This window comes from Rhopilema esculentum, chromosome 6 (assembly GCF_057945365.1).
Source record: "Rhopilema esculentum isolate cy_ngs chromosome 6, ASM5794536v1, whole genome shotgun sequence".
Taxonomy (NCBI): domain Eukaryota; kingdom Metazoa; phylum Cnidaria; class Scyphozoa; order Rhizostomeae; family Rhizostomatidae; genus Rhopilema; species Rhopilema esculentum.
This window is the reverse complement of record NC_142820.1, coordinates 9,176,487-9,191,632: the sequence shown is the minus strand read 5'-3', so window position 1 is coordinate 9,191,632 and position 15,146 is coordinate 9,176,487. Positions and strand designations below refer to the sequence as shown.

General features: G+C 37.9%; 2 protein-coding genes across 7 annotated transcripts in view; one reads left to right on the top strand and one right to left on the bottom strand.

Annotated features, from left to right (window-relative positions):
• Positions 1-11,044, top strand: part of LOC135686875 (uncharacterized) — a 31,304-nt gene extending 20,260 nt beyond the window's left edge. For all 3 annotated transcript variants that reach the window (XM_065203240.2, XM_065203241.2, XM_065203243.2), the window contains one exon: positions 4,973-11,044. In XM_065203240.2, coding sequence (XP_065059312.2) covers positions 5,055-9,902 — 4,848 coding nt within the window. In that variant the 5' untranslated portion in view covers positions 4,973-5,054 and the 3' untranslated portion in view covers positions 9,903-11,044. The remainder of the gene's footprint in view (positions 1-4,972) is intronic.
• The window catches only part of LOC135686882 (uncharacterized), a 64,790-nt gene that overhangs the window by 45,528 nt on the left and 4,116 nt on the right, over positions 1-15,146 (bottom strand). For all 4 annotated transcript variants that reach the window (XR_016143818.1, XR_016143816.1, XR_016143817.1 and 1 more), the window contains exon 2: positions 10,689-10,805. The gene's annotated coding sequence lies outside the window, so the exon portion shown is untranslated. The remainder of the gene's footprint in view (positions 1-10,688; positions 10,806-15,146) is intronic.

The window sequence follows — 15,146 nt, the reverse complement described above, 5'->3', positions numbered from 1 at the left end:
TCAAATTTAAGGTCGGTAAGACTTTTACACATAAACTTGCTATCTAAGCCTTAATAAAGGATACCAAATAGGTTTTCGGGGAGTCAGGAATCGTCATTTGTTGGCGTCGGGAATCGAGAATCGATAACACCGGGATTCGGGAATTGATGGTCGGGAATCGAGAATCGGGCTAAAAATGTAGCGGGAATTACGGTATTAGGCAACCTATTGGGTACCCTCTAAATTGTTATAAGATTGATTTGTTATACATTTTATTTACATTGTATTTGGCGTTGGTAATTCAAATTAGTTGGTTTCAATTAGCTTGAGTATGCAAAGCTAGAAATTGTACCAACTTTAAATAAAGAAAGAAAGAAAATGCAGAACTTCATAACAACTTAAAATGACTCGTGATAGTCATTAATTTAATAAATGTGCTCGTTATACCGCAAATGGCCGATTAAGCGCTCTGGGCGCTTATTTACCTTTTAAGCTGTTAAAGTGTCTGCTTATTCGGGCTGGGCGCTTATTCGAATCCCAGGCGCATATGGAACATTTTGATATAATTAGTTTTTTACCTTTTTCAATAAGAAGCAACTAGCTATAGAAATCCACAGAGCATAAAATTCATATTCGGACGGTTGGGTTTATCGAAAACTTTTTATCTCAGGGTGGGCACTAATTTGGATCGGGCGCTAATACGTGTTCTAGATGCTTAATCCATCATTTAGGGTATCACTCGGAAAAGTGATATTCATGTCAATATATTCAAGCAAAACAATGCAAATCGACGGGCAACGATACAATATACAAAGATACAATATACAGCAGACATTTATTGAGTAATAAATTCAGCTAAACAGGTAAAACTTTTCCAATAATTTGGTACCGTGAGCCATTCATATCTATACGGTATGTTTCCTTGTCAATTCATGTGGTCTCTGCTTTCTACATGTTGTTTCTGTTTCAACGCAAGATTAAGACAATCCAGAAGACCAAGTGTGCCCGTTTTCGCGATTTTGTCATAACCCCTGCGTTATCACGACATATTTTTGGAATACGCGGGAAAGAAAAGTCGTCTTTTAGTTGCAAACTTTTTGCTCTTTGGTTGCAAACTCTTGCTTTATAGTCGTGCTTTAGTTGCATTATAGGCGAAACTAAAGAATCAGGACAGAATAATTCGAGTAAGCCTCGGATCATACACGTTGAGGAGTTTTTTTTCCTGTATTAATGAATCAGAGATCGCCCAAGGTCAGGGAAGGCTCTCCTGTTATGACATCCAGCAAAACATGGTACCTATCCGGATTCTTCATGTCTGCCCGCATTGTAAGAGTGCAGTTTAGTTTGGCTTTGGCTTTATAAGCCCGTTCTTTTTAGCTATATATGTCTACAAATCAAAGTGACGCGGCATTTAGGACTATCGTTGTAATATCCATTGTATTCGCGCAATACTCTTTTCTCACCATTGCTAAGCTATTAAAGCTCCAGATGCAATAAAATGCATCCTTTTTTCTACATGTATTAGCAACCGTTTCAACAATCTTTAAGAATGCCAATGAATTGAAATAGCTGAAGCTCCTAAACGTGTCTAAAGAGAAGTTACAATATAGTATTTCTTTAAAGGCCCAAGCAGTTTCAGTCAATTCTCGATCTTTCTTCAATCTGCCCTTGTAGAGATAGCCGAGTGGTCTCCTTTTCCCCTAAACAATGTTAAAAATGCACCGTAGCCATCCTAGTTTTCAGAAATACAGTTTCTGCTCGAATAGTGTTTTTCTATAGAGAATCCAACGCTATTTAAAAAGAGAGATAGAAAACAGCAAATGTTAATGACAAAATTTATGTTGGTGTTCTGATTTCTGGCAGGCAATCAGCTATCTCGTTGAGAGAACAACCACGTAACAGAGTGTTTGCATCTGTTGTTAAAAATACATTTTGGCGTTGCTCTTGACACAGGATTAGAGAAAAAGTTCAAAAGAATATTCTTAATTCTGCATTCTCAGCACTATCTGTCCGATAACCTGAAAAGTCGACATTAAACATCAATCTACATTTCTAACTTTAAACCGCGATGTTGAATAGATTTAAACTGACGTTATGTCACAGTTATTACAACTGTATGCGATTTCGGAAACAACGCTTTCTAGCTGTTGCTTTGGAAACTTTCAGAACAAGCTCATTTAAAAACGTGTATAAATACGCTTTTCCGCACAAAGCTTTTGGAGGTCTGCAAGAATTGGCTTTCGCAGCAAATTTTGCATCAGCATTAATTTATGTATGTGTTTGACTTAAATAAAAATATAACGAGCAGTATTTTTTAAGAACTTTGCAGTTGAATACAACAGCAGACAAATATCACATTTTCAGTGATGCTATCAATCTTAGATGACACGTAAAAAAGGTAAAGGCTAGTCCCGTATTCGATACCGAACGTTGCGCAATGCGCTGTTGGGGGCGCATCTTCTTAGGCCACGGTATTATGTGGTAAGGTGGCCAGTTCCTTTCCACGCAACTTTTAACTCCCTACAATGCTTCAACTAGGCATTCATTTTCGGCTGATATAACTGAGGGCCATCCGCGAGCCGGGATCGAACCTAGAGAGCTGTCAAGGCAGTCAAGCGCCTAAACCCATCGGCTACCGCAGCACTTTGAATGGTTTCTAAACTTTGGCGGTAGGATAAGCCCCGAATAGTAGTGCGTTCCAGAATCTCTGGCTAATCTTCCGCCGTTTAAATATCAAATTTTTTCTCTTGAAAATTCTGCAACTTTTAATGGGCTGGTTTTCTTCAAAAACAAAGATACTATCTCTAGCGATCGAGTACCTGAAATTTTTTTTATTGTAATATTGGATTTTTCGGCCTATTTCGATCCACAACTGGGTATATATTTTTTATCGTGTTCTTTCAGCCCTTACTCTGACGTTTTATGCTCTGAGGAGAGTCAGAAGAAAAAGCTTTTAGCCAATATGTTTGCTTTTTTCAAAGCCATTTTAAAGTTCTGTACCGCCAAAAAACTGTTCAAATTAAAAGACTTTAAACCAGTCCAATTTATTTTTGGGTGGGCCATGGACAAAAATTATTGCCCAGGCGGGCCAGACAAATAATAATGTAAATCATCGGCAAATTTTGTATTGAACTGTAAATGGCTTAATAATTACAGTTACTAGAAAAATTACATTAAAAGTTACATAAACAGTTAAATGAAAAAGATATCAATGGGAAATGTTACATTTTTCGTTTTCATAAAGTTTATTAACATTATACCTTAAATTTGTAGTTGACGTGCAAAGAAAGTCATTTTAACATTCCCCCCTTATGTTTAGATTGTAGCTTTGACTTGGTCTATTCAGCTTTGTAATAGAAATGTCTGTTTATAAAAATGCATAGTATGAATAATGCGATGCGAAAAAATGTCTAATCATGAGAAAGTATGCCTAACAATTAGAAAACATGCGTAATAATGAATCATAGAAATATACACAAGGTCATCAGACCTAGCTCAAGGTCCGAAGAATTAAAAAATTTATTTACTTTAAACGGGCCATAGAAAATGCCCCCTCGGGCCGTATGTTGGACACCCCTGCTTTGAACAGCGCATATAGACTTTTCAAATCGCTAAAGAATTTTCGATCGGTTAAGTATTCACAAACTTTGTGTCATCTCCAAGCAATGTCCTTAAAATTTCTTGTGTAAACCATGGAAACTGGAACATTACGCGCGGTTTTAAGAAGGATGTATAAAATCCGTTTTAAAACAGATTTGACGACAAAGTCGCAAAATACAAACAATGACAAATGACAATTAAGATGCTATACAATGTTTAAGACGCTTCATAACAATATTGCTGGATAAATGTTTAGCAATATACATGTTTGAAAGACAAGGCCATTTTCAGGTAGGGTGATATTGATTCGGAAATTTATTTCGGGAAAACATAAGAAAAGCAGACATCTTTTAGTTGACTTAGGAGCATACCTCTGTCAATTGATTTCAAGATTTCCGCGTTGAGAAACTGCACTCAGGTATAAAGTCATTGAAGGTAACAAGGTTACTCGCCAATTCTCTTTTTTTACTTCTAGGCTTGATTTTGTAGAATCATGGCTAAGATTAAATCATCGATATCTACCTATTCCCTTCACCAAGCAGGAGATTCCTGACTATTGCTTTCAAATAATGGCATATACAAGTTAGTTAATCGATATAGAAGAATTTGAATAGGTCACCGGTGAGGTCAAAGTAGGAGATCATTATAGGCCAGAAGCCATCGTTCATTTTTGGGGTAATCAATCATTTCCGAAAAAAGCATCTGAAGATGGGACAACCATTCTCCTTTGAATTCGCATAAGAATTCTTGCGAAGGCTATAAAAAACTCTCAAAAATGGACTTTCCGAAGATTGTTGTCTTTACGCATACGTTAATAACATTGCTTGCATATTATTCATGTTCATGTCACTCATTACAATTGTCTCAATAAAATATAATAAAACAAGACGCTGCTTTTTACTGCAAAGATTATAAATAACAAAAAATGTTTCCTAGAGAGCAAAGCAAAGACTTTGGACTACGGTCTCGGCAACTAGCGAACTGATAAAATTTGAAACAAGAAACTTAGTCATTTGTTCTCCATGAAAATGTTGTGACGTAAGGAAGGAAAAGAGTTATAATTTAAATATGTTGTTTTATTTGGACAATATAGCATGATAACACAATGCTGTTTGCTTTGTGAAACTTTTGATATCCATCTAGAGATGGCTTATCGTCGCTTCCTTTGAGAGAGACGAACTACAACGGCACCTTGTGAGCGGGTTATTAGGAACACTAAAATAATGAAATTGTCACAGTATGTTCTAATCAAATAGATCCCTATCGTACGACTACAATAATAATGAACCATGGCGGTCACAATAATCAGAAAATGCAGCTCAGAGAAAGCAACCTCGTGAAACCTACTCACAGGATATCACCAGAAAGTAATTATCTTTTTGTTCTATTTTAGCCATTGTCAGCAACGCACGAAAATAGGAAAATACAAGTAATACTTGGAGGATAGCAACAAGTATGAAACCGGGTGGTCTGCAATGCTTTTTCTGCAATACATGATACTGCACGTGTTATGCTGGGGTCATTGTGTTTCCACGCACTATATCACGAAGTTGCAAGGCCAAGAGCAAAATAAAGAATTCAGACAAAGCTTTGAGCCTACAAATGAACAGCACCAAAGCCCTTCAGTGGATAATCCAGCATTTAGTCTCAATCTTGGTGAGAGGTGGATCAGCCGAATCCTGGATTTGCTTCCCAAGTCATTGAGTAAGCACCAAAACTTGCACAATAATAATGAAAACCATTTTGGAAGAAGTGAAACTAGAAGAGTTGTGGTAAGACGACGACGGAAAGCATCATATCCTTTGCAATCAGGAGAGAGACTTGACATCATTGATGAAGAAAAGCTTCGTCCAGCAGGAATCCTTAAAGCAAGTCCAGCGAGTTCCCTTGGGACGGTTTCGTTGAAAAACGTCCCTAAAAATGTTTTCGATTCGAAATCACCTTCAGTTTTCCTTCCAATCCAAAAGATATTCGCGGATGTTGGAGTTGGCTTTCAAAAATACCTATCGTCAGATATATTTCACGATAAGAAAGAAGGCAATGCACGGTCATTGAACATTGAATTGTTGACTGCAGATGGAAACCAGCTATTTGATACCTCATGGATAAAGTTTGACCAATCAAATTTGAAGCTTTATGGTTTTCCCTTAAAAGGAAACCAGGACGAGCATTTATTCTTGCTCAAAGCCACCAACAGCAAAGGTAAAACAGCTGTTCAGCATATCAACGTTGTTGTCTTTGCACTTTCGCCTGTGTTTAATCACTATGTTCACATTTGCACCAAAATGACCCTATCTGAATATGGAGGCAACGTGGAGCGACGACTGAGGCTTGCGAAAAGTATTGGAAGTTATGTTTTTCCAGGAATCCGAACTGACGATGTCTGGATTTGGAAGTTCCAAAAAGGCTGTATATTTTTGACATTTAGACATCTTCCCAGGCAAGGAGAATGCGACTTCCAGGCAATGCGAACTATACAGCGGAGACTGCAAACGAAAAGAGAGGTAAACAAAGCTTTTCAGCAGGCACTGAAAGGCGTTACGCACATCGTATCAGTTAATATAACTGTCTTAAATGAATGCAAAAGAACAAATCAGACGAACACGGATGATGGGTTAGGTTGGCTTCGAGATGTTGCACCGGTGTTCATTTTGATAGCTGTAGTAGCCGTGCCCACACTTATATCGTGCATTGTTTGTAGAGAGGTGCGAAGGCGTCAGGCTATGATGCGACAGTTGCAAGACAAGCGAATGAAGGAAGACAGGGAGCAAATGCTGATACAAGCTGCCGAGTATAAACACGAGTGCGGATTCGATTCAGAGTCTGAAAATGGAGACAGGCACTCGTTTAGGCCCTGCAGGCAGCAGGAGGATGACGGCAAGAAATTCTTTGGCTTCAGTCGAATAGCTGATATAATAATACCCGAGGTAGTTATTGATACAGTGAAACAGGGAACTGAAATTCTTAACACATTCTTACCTCAAGAGGCATATGAGAATGCAGCTACAGACGCCATTGTGGCCGCACAACGAAGGCTCTCTGCAGTCCAGTCGTTACACCCCATGCACAAGCTTTTGGATATTTCCCAAGAAGAACAAGCTCAACAACAGATTTCGGTGAAAAACGAGAATGAGATCCAAAGGAGAGTAAAAAGTATTTTGAAATTTTTAAAAAACCCTCTTGATATCACATCTGTTGTGAATGAATTTGAAGCTCAGGACGATTCGTTTCGTGAAAACGATCGGGAAAGAAGGAGGCAATCAAAGACAGCTAAAACCCCTGTTGGCACATTTATACCAAACATTTCCTCGTTATTCGGCTTAAGCGAGACTGAAGGAAGACGAAGTTCTCTGAAGGAGGTAACAGACAATGTCAGTGCGTCAATACGGAGTAGGCTTGAAGGCATATGGAACAAAGATTCTTTGCCTGCGAGTCAAACTGTACTTACCAACGCTGCAATACATGGCACATGGAAGCCCTGTCCCAGATGGTTCGGTGACACGGGAAACAATTCTCATGGTTGGATCGGTGATAACAATTCACTGCATTCTGGAAACGAATTAAAAAGGAACATTGCTCAAAGAACACGGGCCAGTTCAGTAATAGATTTTGATAGAGGCTCGGTACCTGGCATCGTACCTGGCATCGTACCTTGCATCGGAGCAAGGTTAAGGATGGAAGATACGTCACTTGCTGCAAAGGCAGGCAACAGAGCATCATTAGATGGTAAAATCGAAGATGATTTGAGAAGTACAGGACTGATAAACCGGGTTTTGAAGAGCAAGGCGATGCTTGAAGTAAAGAAAAAATTGCTGGAAAGCAAAGAAAAGAGTGGAGAAGAGATTGAAATGCAGGAACGAGGACTCGTGTGGCAAAATGTAAAGAGCTTTTGTCCACAAAAAATACGAACGGCAACAGATTTGCAAAATTCATCAAACATACACCAAAGAGATTTGAAAACCATACATTCCAAATTAGGTATGCCAGCTGGAGGTAGAAAGAGGGAAGGGCAAACACGGGATTGCAATTACGATGTTTACAGTAATCTAAAGAGACGGCATTATAAAGCTTCGCAAGAAAACGATGGAGAAAGTAAACAGCGCAACTTGCATCAGGAGCCTAACTTTTCAGCGACTGCGGTTAAAAATCAAGCCATACTCAAGAGCGTTGATCGCTATTATATAAACAATGGTGAAAAGCAGGTGAACGAGTATCAATCTGTGATTAGAAGGGCAGATGGAAGCCTGAACGAATTAGACTGTCGTTCGTGGAGACAAAACATTAGTGAAAAGCAAGCACTTGGAAGAGTCTTGCCTAAGTCTTGCGATTTTTCTAGCGGCGAAAACAACAACGAGTCCAAAGTTGGAGAGCAGCTAGAAGTAACAATCGTGAAAAAAGGCCTTCGGCATTACGACCCAGTTTCAGGTAAATGGTATCCTGCATATTCATCAATAAAGAAAATCATTCCTGATTCGAAAATGTTCTCACTATTAGAGAGTTTCAAGCGAACAGAACATGACAGAATAAGTCGCAAAAAAGCTCTACCGACTGACAGTTCCATGAAGGGAAAATTACAATGGTACAACCTAGAGACGAGTGCAGAGGTGAGCAAAGAAAGTAAGAAAAAAGAACCGGAAAGACACAGGCGAAAGACAGGGCTCGATATAAGTGCTGGATTTACCGAATCAAAATCAAATCCTGCATCAATTTTTGATCAATTTGTGGGAATTCAGTGTGAAGGGCAGATAAGTCGCAATCAACAAAACATCGACAAATTTGTACACGGAAAAATGAATAGGGGCATTTGGACAGAGAGACAGAGCAACGACGATGATGGCGATGATTTTTATCAATCTTCAGATGAAGAAATAGAGCAGCAAGGCTTTCTTGACGGCTTTACAAGTGGGCAAAACAACGTGTATTTTCCGCACGAGCACTTTGACTATGACAGTTACGGCCTTCCAGCAACGAATTTACATGGAACATCGCTTGAGCATAAATATTTCACACACAGAGATTCTTTTGCTCCAGAATTCGGAAGTCGAGGAGCCGTTATGGAAAGTAGCAACTTGAATGAAATGAATTGGCAACAGCAAAACCAGTTTACACAAGAGGGATCGTTTGAGCTGGACGATGGAAGAATGTATGAAAGAGAAGGAGAAGGGGTTGATGCAGAAAACGAGCAGATTGATACAGAGAAAGATGCCAATCACAATGCACCTGATGAATCTAGCTACCAAACAAGAAGACGAAGCTTGACAGACAGCCAGCTACAGCTACAGCAGACATCTTGTGTGAGATCGCCGAATTCACCGACCAAGTCTGAGCCAGACTGTTCAGAAAGAAACAAAAGTAAAGAGGGCATCCAAAAGGAGCGGCGTAGGTCTTTCCTTGAGCGTCAAAGGAGAGTTGAAATTCCCGAAAAGCTTTCGCAACAAAATAAGCAAAAGGAGAGCGTCAAGGTGCATGTAAACCCTATGTTCATAATAGAGGAGCGAAGCAGCAAAGACGAGACCGACGAGCGGATCGAAATTGGTGATCGGTTTGATACAGAAAAAGGAAAAAGATGGCAAACTAGCCGCGGAAGCACGACGCACGGAGACGTACGCACAAGAAAGTTGACGTATAATGGACCCTTTCCAACGCCGTACGTCGAAGCAGAGAAGATACGAAAACAAGACGAAGATATCATCAGGCATCAGACTAAAGGCTACCTAGAGAGACGCCGTCAGAGTCTCCAACACATCACTGGGTCTATCCAGACAGGCAAGACAGTTGCAGACACAGAGCCGATAGCGATACAGAATCGGGCAAAACGTGACGAGGCACCAAAACGCACAGGAATGCGACGATTTAGTACACCTAGCATGGACAGTTGGACATCTACACCTGAGAAGTATTACTACGATGCTACAGGAGATAACAGCATATCGGAGGAAGACGTAGATTGTGCGGGTTTGAGAAAAGACAAAGAAAAGCCGTCGTTTGCTAGTGGAAGAGGCAGAGCCAGAGAATACACGCAGAGGCTTCTACAGGGCGTCTCTCCAAAAATCAGACGCCATAGCACCACCGTAATGGGACAGAAAAATAGTCTGGCGCAGTCTGGAAATCCAACAAGTGGGACATTTCTTGAAAAATTCGGAGAACGGAAGTTTGTTCAAACTATTCAAACAAAGCTAGGAAAAAAAGAGTCAAAGCCAGACGAACCAAAGTCACCGGTCTTCAAGGAGAAAGAGAAGTTTCTGGAAGAGGAGAAGACTAGCAAAGGATCTCCTTTAACTGCCATCAGGAACACACTGTTTTTGTTTAGTGGAGGGAAATAAAAAACAGAGATAGCTGAAAATTTGATACAACTTGTTTCACATGACGACTTCCTAGAGTCGAAAATTTTTAGAATTAGAAATTTTCTAATGTAGAATCGCAATGCATCAAATATTTAGTTGACTGAATTTCCATAGCCAAAAAAAAACCTTCCCTTCCTTCCCATTCCCTTATTATTTTTTTTAAAAATAAAAATAGCCAGCTGCAATATTTTGGATTAATAATTTCAAAATGCTGGCCTAAATTATAACTGTTTGCAAATATGCCAAGAAATGTGCATAGATTTAAGCATGGTGCTTCACACAACTTATAGACTTAGATATGTTGCATGTTAGAGATTTCTCGATTGGTGCCTATGCAATTGGTTCCAAAAACTCTCTTTAGGGTCATAGAATAATTTTTCCTCTAACCCGATTCATTCTAGCCATAATCCAAAAAGCCAATTGTGCTAGCAAACGTGAGCTAGGGCCCTTTCTTTACCATGTCATCTAGCAATGGATTGTCCTGATTAGACTGTTAGATTTGCAATAACGTGCTGCATTAAATGGCAATTTGAACAAGATATTTCAGTGAGGAAACGAAAACCATTCCATATCTAACCTTAAACTGTTTATAGCTAATTTTATCACTGGGCAATTACAAGCGTCAAATATTTCCCTGTATGCAGCTATGCACCATAAAAAGTTTCATCCTTCCACTGATAGGTCAATAATAAACAGGCACAAGATATGTTGACTTATACTATCATGATATTATTATAGATCAAAATTCAAACTCAAAAAACGTACCTTAAACGACACCAAGTGTATCCAGGTGCAAAAAGTTGTACATCATTGATGTAAACTATCCACGTAAGACGTTCTTTTTGTAAAGGTAAACTTTAATGTCAGGTAACATCAGAGAAACTGAATGAAGAGGGAAAATAATAACACAAGAGTAAGTAATATTTTTAAAATTTTCTGCATAAGATGCAGTATATAAAACATTGAAATTATTGATCAATATTCAAAGTAAGTATACTTTTAATCTATAATAGCACAAATAAGCGATAAAATTGTTAATAAATTACAATAAAAAGCGCTTAAATATTATCAAACATTGGTGAATAGGAATGAAATGAACTTTCAACGTATAAGAGTGTATTTCTTCATCGATTTTAAATTACTTGGTTTATCAATCTATCTCAAATACTCCACAGATTATCTATACCCAGCCGGGAGCACACCCACCAACCCCCCCCCCCCCTAGTTAAATAAATCGATGTAAGGCAATGGTTTCGAAACTGCTTGATGGACTCCTAAAGACTACTTGCAGCGAAGAAGATAAGCGAGCAATATAAAGAAAAGAGCAACGAACAGAGAGCAAACACAAAAAACACAAAAAATATCCAAAAAATATCCTATTTATAACCGACGTTTCGGCCAAGTATACAGGCCTCCTTCAAAGATAATGAACTAAAAAACCAACGTATGTACAGTCTGTTTTAAATATGAAATACTTTGATGTGATTGGTGGATGGCGAAGTTGTGGGGTACATCGCAGAAGCTAGAAATGGTAAAAATGGAGGTGGAAATGACAACTTTACGTTAATGATGAGTACAATGATGAAAATAGTTATCATAATGATTATGCTGATCATGATTGTGATGAGCCAAGAAATGTTTTAACACCAAAGCAACCGTTACTTTTAAAGACAGGCCTTTCTTTTATAACCGACTGAGCTCAGAATTAGCTTAGAACGCAGTTTCTTAATTTTTTACTAGTTCTTGAACTTCGAAGTTTCCAAAAGGCTTTCAAATACTGAAGTCCTTAAAAGCTACGTTTTTTAGCGGAAAATAATACACACGTGAAACGAAACGTGAATAATATCCAGTCTTTAAAATGATCATATCAGAGCAGTTACTTAAGATATTTGTCAACTCCTTTAGCTCAATATATAAACGGGAAGATGAATAGCACTCGCAACAGTGATGCTGAAAACGAAAGGTAAGGTGCTTTTACATTCTTGCAATATTGACACCACTTTGTACCGAGGGGCAAATCACTCCGAGAAAATCTCGCACACCTTTCGTAAAAATCCTATTGGTTTAAATGAAAATCCCCAGAAATCCTTTTGTTTTAGGGAAAATCTCGTACGCTATTGCCCCTCGCTTTGTAAAAAAAACATTACACTATTGGTGTTGACTAATAAATCCTGTTCAATGTTTACTCTATTTGTAGCCATTCTTCTTTTACCGTCATGTAGAACAATGTATTTAATTGGTAAAGATTGACCATTTCTATTTGAATCATCTCGTGTGAAAAATTTAAGTTCTTGGAAGCTCAGAGACAAATGGGGTATTGATCATTTACAAACAAATAAGAAGTATTACAATTACTATTTGAAGCGAAAAAATTGAATTATGAACAAAATGCAGAACTAAATATCGACTTTCATAAAACTACATACCATTACACACTTTCAAATAAGAACAAGTACACTCAAGTCAGGGCCCACGTCACAAGGGGGGGGGATGCCCCCTCCACTTATTTGGTAAACAATTATATTTCCAATGAAGCCCTGTTTTTGAGGCATTAAATTCAAGTTCGACTTATAGAACTTGGCCTCTCCACCTTGAAATTCGTAGCGTGGACCCTGGAAGTTTAGGATGGCTATTCTTAATTTTTTTCGAACATTTGAGGCTAGATTGTTCCTAATTTATTCTTAAATAATGTATTCTGTTTGGTAAAATTAATACTAAACTTTCAAAAAACGCATTGAGCTAGTTACGTTCTTACGATGTACTTATTTTTGCCAAATTAATTTTTTTTCATAAAGTGCTTCCTTATAAGGAAAAAGAGTGTACAGGTGAATCTTCCAACTGGATATGAAAAACAACAAACAATGGTAACCTTGTTCCGGAAAAGACATAAATTTGCCAACGGAACAATGAAATTCTGGAAAAACCAGACACGGTTACTCTAGGAACCCTTTCGTGTTTATGTTTAAAAGTGTTATTTTATAATGTTTGTTTATGTTTGTGTATAAGTAATGCTATGTCTTTAGACCCAGCCCTCTTCTCACGTGTCAATGCCACATAGCAATTAAAGGCTATTTGACTACCTGGTATTATGTAACGGGCATCCTTGAAAAACCAGACCCTTTGTCCCTAGGACCCCTAAGACCCGAGGATCCTAATACTTCTACGCAGCTTGGTGTAATAGCTACTACTGCCATTTTGATGTTCCTTTGATTACATTTTGTCAATAGGTAAAAATAATTTTTACTTCATTGCATGTTCTTACTCAATCGTTCAGAGGCTACCCTGCCTGAACCGTAGAAAAAATTGCTTTTGAATCATTTGCAGTGAAAACACATTTTTCTTCATAACAACAATTCAACATAATTAATATGAAAACCAATGCTCGATGCCTAAAAATACGAACAACATAGGAACAAATGAAAAGTTACAAGCAAAAAAAATGTGTTTTTCAAATCTACTTTCATGATAACAATAAAAACAGTTTTAAGAACACTCTAGACACAGATTGTCCAAACAAAAAAACACTTTACCCTTTATAAACCCTTCTGAAAAACAACAGCCTAAATTTGAATTGAAAACTGATATTTTGAAAAGGGCTTCGTTTCTAAAAAAAAGAAATAAATTCGGAAAAAGTTGCAAGTTTCGACACTGATAATTGATAATAATTGATCTTCTGTCTCCTCAGTCTTTTTTATCGGGGTAGTAATTTCAATATAGCAAATAAGAAACACCGCAATGCGACGAGAATGAACAACCCCCTAGAATTACACTCTTTTTTTATAAGAACCAGTAAATTTAAGTTCAGGCTGACTGTTCTTAATTTTTTCGAAAATCTGAGGCTGGATTGTTCTTAATTTGTTCTTAAATTGATAGGGCGTAAGCAGTGCAATTGCTAGCTTTTTCGTTCTAGGGAGGTGTTCAGGCCTCATTTTTTAACCTCTTCCATCCAACGTTTTTTAGATGAAACGTTGTTGAAAATTGCATTTTACAATAATAGCTGAGCCTCAGCTTGTTTTTAATTTGTTCTTAACTTTTGACCAATTTTGAGGCTCGTGTTCTTATTAAATTACACTCATTTTTTTATAAGAAACTGGCTATAAGAAACGAGTACTGGACAGTCAGAAAAAATTAAGAAACTTCAGTATTCTAAGCAAAAAATTAAGAAACTATTAAATCTTGATAAAACTGGGAACAACGAAATTTTGTAAAATCCAAGAACAAGACACAAGGGGTAAAAATATACTTCCAACATCTAAATACTGCATCGGAACGGAAGCGAATCTCTTGATGTGATTAAAAAGGTCACTAACATTTCATAACATCATTAATGACATCATAATTAAGAAACTCTTAAGAAACAATGAGATTATTGAAATTTTCAGAATATTAAGAAACTGGAGTACTCAACATCGACCTTTTTTTCTTATAAAAAAATGAGTGTACTCTTATAAAAAGAGAAGAGCGGAAAAACGCCATTTCACATGCTACATCATTCAAGCAGAGTAGTCCCCGTAAACAACATGTAATCAGACGAGCGCCATAATGACAGCCCTATTCAGTATCCAGGGGTCCTAGGGTCTTACGGTCTGGTTTTTCCAGGATGCCGATTTTCCAGGCTGGCCGTGAAATTTCCATGTGGTTACATCGTCAATATTGCCATGTGGCCCCGACACGTGAGAAAAAGGGTTGGGTCTAATGGCACACTACTTATATAAGGATGAAACAACTTTTTTCTTAAAGAAAATTGAATTTTTATGTAACACAAAACATTATAAACATAAAACAGTTTGAAACATAAACAGGAAGCCACGATTCATTGTTACTATAATACAGAAGAGAGTCTTAAACCTTGGGAATCTTCCTCAGGACAATAGGGCGAATCCACATAGGTCAAATTATTCTCTGTCAATATAAAGTGGCACGACTATAACTGCTCTCTTATCTAGCGGGCAAGTGTTATCGTTTGCTGGTGAGGTGAGGCAGAGAATAAAATTCATCTGGAAGTACACTAAATGAAGATGGCAGTAAGTAAGGCGAAAACTGCAGCCATTGCAATCAACTTGATCGTGTTTATAATTGTTACCATTCTAAATTACTTTTCCACGAAATCGGGCAAAGTATTCCCAAAAGCGACAGGGAAAGTATCGGACGACCATCCAACTGAAGTAACACCAGCTGGTTCTACTTTTGCAATCTGGGGATTCATTTACATTTACCAACTTG